General features: G+C 43.7%; 1 protein-coding gene across 1 annotated transcript; it reads left to right on the top strand.

Annotated features, from left to right (window-relative positions):
* Positions 1 to 1,402: 1,402 nt before the first annotated feature.
* Positions 1,403 to 4,036, top strand: LOC109863873 (early growth response protein 1). Its single transcript, XM_020444528.1, has one exon. The coding sequence runs from the start codon at positions 1,403 to 1,405 to the stop codon at positions 2,897 to 2,899; it is 1,497 nt and encodes a 498-aa protein (XP_020300117.1). The 3' UTR covers positions 2,900 to 4,036.
* The last annotated feature ends 1,281 nt before the right edge of the window (positions 4,037 to 5,317 follow it).

The raw sequence follows: 5,317 nt of genomic DNA, 5'->3' as shown, positions 1-5,317 counted from the left end.
AAAATCTTGTTTCCATTCCGTATTCACACCAACGAAAGATATAGCACGTCATTATTTACATCGTGTATTCTTTATTATAAAAGTCGTCGAGGATACGACGAAATGATTCCTTTGATTCTCTCGGAAACACAGTGGTGGCGTGTTTTAATGAACGTACGAATTAATTACCCCGTGACAGATCTCTTCCGTTCTTAATTAAATTTCCCCAGTAACGGCCATGTTGCCATCAATAAGCGTCGATACCGGCTATTTGCAAAGCGGGCGAGGTTCCTTTTATCGAGAACGTTGAAAAAAAAGTTCCGTTATAGCCGCGAATCGATCGAAACGCGGCCGCGCCAGGATAATCGGCATCGAGCGCGATCTCGCCGTAGAGGCGATCGTCTCTCGGCTCTTAATGGCGGCCACGACGCTAATGACAAATGGCCGACCGATATCGCGGCGCAGAAACGCGACGAATATTCTAATCGCGTCTCGTTACGACAGCTCGACGCTTTTTCATCGTCGTCTCCCCCGCTCCCCAGGTGGTCTCGGTTACCTCGATCGCCGAGACGAGTCTCGCACAGCCTACACCTGTTCGCACGGCATACCTGTTCTTTCGGGATCTGTAAGATTCTACTCGAACGATCGTCTCTGCTTGGCATCCCGTCACAATCTTGATTAATGCGGCAACAATGTCAGACATAATTTAGCATTTCGTCAGTAGCGATAAACTCACGTTAAATGTTAATTTCTTTTTACTTTAAAAGAATTAACCTATTTATTTGTTAACCTGTATGTTGTCACTCTTATCAACCCAGTGGCACAGATATAATAAGCTGCTATTTCCATAATTGTATATTTATAATCGCACAGATACGTAATTATATCTTCAAAAGTTTGACTTATTTAATACAACCAGTAATAATATTCGCGCTGCGTGGTGATTATGTTAAACTTAGCTTTTACGAAGTATTTTATTTCTGCATCATCGTAATATTATCGTTGATCACGTAGCCGCACTTAGCGCTATCGTAAATAACGTCACGTATCATTGCATTAAGTCATCGTTTATTAGCACCTGCGTAACCCCAACTTCGCCGACCTAAATGTCGCTACGTCAATTACTGTCATTTTCAATCCAGCGTTGTTCACAACAGAGTTACGTCAACAAAATATTATATAATCTCTGTGGCACTCAGATTTGTCAAGTAATATATCGAGAGCGGTTTTTCTCGAAAATTAGTTCGTAACCGATGGAAATTAACTTTTGCGAAACCCAAGGTTGATGCACGTACTTTCGTTAACTTCTATTGTGATCGTTTGACTGTTTCAGGACGAGGTGGGAGGCAGTACGGTGGTAGCCGAAGGTATCGTAGGTGGCATAAGGGGCCCAGGCGGCGGGTGCCGCGCATCCTCGATGACGATGGCCGAGAGCGCTGTGGAGGACGCCGCAGCCGCGCCCCCGGGCCCGGCCAAGCCGCCACCTTGTACAAATAATAACACCCTTGCGGCGACTGCCAATCGTAATCATCGGAATCCGCGCAAGAAACGGAGACGGTTGGAACAGGTGGTGGACACGTTGCAGGCTCATCGGAGCTCGCCATCCGAGGGCGAGGTGTTGAGATTCGAGGGCAACGGTCCCGCGTCGGAAGAGGAGGATGTTTTCGGCTCGCCTAGGTCGTCGTCCTCACGATCCGCCGTGGACACCACCCCGATATTGGGCCAACTACCCCTTAGGCGAGACACGGAGTCGGTCACTTCGGTTGAAGAGGAGCTAAACGAGGGCGCACGACAGCATTACCCGCATCGTCCTCACCGGTCGTATTCGTATCATCATCATCATCACCATCATCATCAACGTTACTCACCTTATCAGAACCATAAGTGCATGTGCAGTCAGTGCTCGCAGTCGCTTGTCACGGCGTCGATGGCGATAATGCTGCCGTCGGCGACATCTCTGCAAACTCCGCTGTCGCGATCCAGTTTCTCGTACAACAGCATAGACACAGTATACAACTATCACATGTACTTCGAGCAGTACTTCCAGCAGAAGTTTTTGTCGCCATCAAACGACACTTTCCGCGGTCGCAGTCACTCCGACTCGGACGTTGTTCCTAAGTGGGACGACACGAGATTGCCCGCATCGACCTCCTCTTCCTCCGATGTAAGCCATCCGCCGCGAAGTGGATCCCTCGAGAGCGACGGCACGAGTCCGCAAGAGTCGCCGTTGGATCTCTCTATGAAGAACTTGATGTTGCAGCCTGCCGCAGCTGTTTCCGCGAAGTTACCAGCTCTTCAACTTCTACCGCCCGGCGTTGTGACGCGGGGTTCCGTCAGTGTGCCTGTGGTTAGGGGCGATGTTGCGTCACCCACTACTAAAGAGAGCGTGGCGGTGCGGTATAACTTGGAAGTTCAACCCGTCGTCGAGGAAATGGCGCCAGGTACGGATTTGGCTTACGTTTGTCCGGAGTGCGGTCAAATGTTCAGTCTACATGATCGTTTGGCGAAGCACATGGCATCCAGGCACCGTCGGCAGGGTCTTCACGACGCTTCGGCGAAGGCGTACCTTTGCGATGTATGTAATCGAAGTTTCGCCAGGTCGGATATGTTGACTCGGCACATGAGACTTCACACCGGCGTCAAACCATACACATGCCGGATCTGCAAGCAAGTGTTTAGTAGATCCGACCATCTCAGTACACACCAGCGAACTCACACCGGGGAGAAACCGTACAAGTGCCCGCAATGCGCTTACGCGGCCTGTCGCAGGGATATGATCACCAGGCACCTCAAAACTCACAATCGGTGCGCGGACGGTCCCACTCCGAAGATCGAACCCGGTCTACTTGCTGGTGAAGAATGTCCTACCTTCGGCCAGAACGTGGCGGCCACGCCATCGGCAGTCATCAAGGCCGAATGACGACGGCCAGTCGGATGATCTTGGCTGCATTCTAGCTCCAGGTTTCAACGAGGATATCGCGGCAGGATTGATCGAGAGTCGTCGGGAATCCTTGCAACTCGATCAGGACTCCGTGGAAACGCTTCGAAGGAACGAAGTCGCCGTGCATCGCGAGCGGTCACCTTTGTGACGTCAGCCGAACGCTAAAAAGACTTAAAGAAATCGCGATTTGGTGGAACGGGATCAGTGGCAGGGAGTATTTGTTTTGCTGTCGAAATTCGATTTCCTGGAGATCTCGCTGGACGCTAATGAGAGTCTGTGATCAAGGTTAAGATGTTATAGAACGGCTCTTGGAAGAGATTGCAGCTAGACGCGTTAATTTTACTCTTTCGCTGCGCCACGTTAAAACTGTTTTTCTTGCACGAAATTTTGCATGCTGATATTAAACAAGTCGTTAACATTATGCGATTTATGCGAAAATTTGCTGATTATTTATTACGTGTAATTAGATAAATATTTATATTCTTTTTTTTTTATTATATGAGATAAAAGTGTGCGCACATTTTACGATATTGAAAATTATTATTATTTATAACTTGTGTCTGCGTTAGCAAAGTGAATATTTTGTTCTGAGATTATTACAATAGTTTTTTGTCTCTTTAATTGTATTTCTAATATTATAAAATCTTTTCTTACACGTATTCTTCTCAGCGAAAGAGTCAAATTCGCATTTTCCAAGCGTTGGGAGAGCTGATGGTGAGTAAAAGCTTCGCTTCCGTGAGTATTATATTGTATTATTTATCAAGAAAATAAATGATTTTTTGCCTGTGGTCTGTCACACACATTGCCTAGAAATCATTATTCTTTCATTCATCATGCGCGATCGCATTTTGATTGCGATGCGTCAACAGCGAACAATGCCGAACAGTATTATCGTACTTCTTTAATCTCTGCTTCCATCTGATTTCTCTTCCGTGGTTCGCGTTTTATTCTTTAAAATTGTTGCAAATTGTATATTGTGCTAATCACTTTTTGACATCGTGATTGCACACAGTTCGAGTGGAGAACGATCCGAGAGAAGTGCGATTTTTTTGAAAACGTACTCAAAACGCTACTGTTAAAACAATTTACACATATGCAAGTTTATGTTAATTTAAATTGATATATAAATATTAATATACACATATTAGTTAATTACTAATTTATTTTTTTTATTATCAATGTACTTATGCCACTTTTTAGATCAAATTTTTCATTTCACAAATGTATTCTTTTTATTTTGACTCACATATACGTATGTATATAATGTTACATGTATAGAATGTAACATTATATTACGTATACATATATATGTAGTTTATTTTAATATATTGTATATAATTTCTCGAAAATGCCTCTTTTTAAGTTCCTAGTTTTGATATATAAGATTTAAGATTAAAAACTTTAGTTTTTTCTCCGTTTTTTCCGTTTGTGGTCAATTTTCGAAGATTGTGTTCTCGGATGTTCTTTAATCGTTCTGTTAAAAAAAAAGAGATAATAATCTATCCGGCTGCTCTCTTTGTATATCTTGCGCTCTCTCTCTGTCTCTCTCTCGTTGCATTAAATTAAGGCGTACGCAAGTTGAAAGTATGAAGCATTCCTGTTTTCGACCGCGCAAATATAGCGCGGTGCACGGAAATATATATGGAAGCTGTGCTTAAAGGCTCGGCGTCAGAGTCGAATCGTGTTTTATCGTGTTCGTCAAACGATCACGTGTCCGCTAATACCGTATGTACATATATCGATCATATCTCGCGCGTTATCTCTTCGTCAAAGACTCCTAATTCTTCAACGTTAACTGTGGAGAGAAAACTAAACATATACATATATATAGTCTATCGACAACGCAAATGCAGGTGCCAAATTCTTCAGGCAAACATTTCGGACAACACAACTAATACGTGTGTGTAAAACTCCAATAAACTGCACATCGAGATCTAGTGGAGTCCGTAATGTTGACATAATTGTTACATCTATCTTTCTTATTTTTATATAAATTCTTTAGCTAAAAATTTGAGATGTGGTACTTGTTATCTGTGTGTGGCCTGTAACGTGGCCAAAAATTAAATGTTGATTAATCGAAGGTACGAGCGAGAAATGCAGAAAGAATCCATTACGTCCCGCATGTGCAGTTTTAGAGTTTGACACTGTTTAAAGATAAGTGTTATCGGCTGAGTCCACACAATGTGCGGAACGAAGAAAAAATTATTGGCGAGAAATAGCAGAAGAACTAATCTTGTCATTTAGTCTTGCTGGGAGGCGGAACGTCGATTAATTAGAGGATTAAATCAATGTGGAGAAAGTTGTCTCTGTTGCGTTGTGCTTATTTATCGCCAATATTTATTTCTTCAACGTGTCAATGAAACTAGCGAGTCGCCATTAAAAAACCTCGTCGATTCG

The sequence above is a fragment of the Pseudomyrmex gracilis genome, unplaced genomic scaffold (genome assembly GCF_002006095.1).
Source record: "Pseudomyrmex gracilis isolate BER0280 unplaced genomic scaffold, ASM200609v1 scaffold_0, whole genome shotgun sequence".
Lineage (NCBI taxonomy): Eukaryota > Metazoa > Arthropoda > Insecta > Hymenoptera > Formicidae > Pseudomyrmex > Pseudomyrmex gracilis.
This window is presented reverse-complemented; position numbering and strand designations above follow the sequence as displayed.

Bases quoted from the DNA above. Each gene is read 5' to 3' on its own strand.
- LOC109863873 (XM_020444528.1), top strand. From the start codon at position 1,403: ATGGCCGAGAGCGCTGTGGAGGACGCCGCAGCCGCGCCCCCGGGCCCG.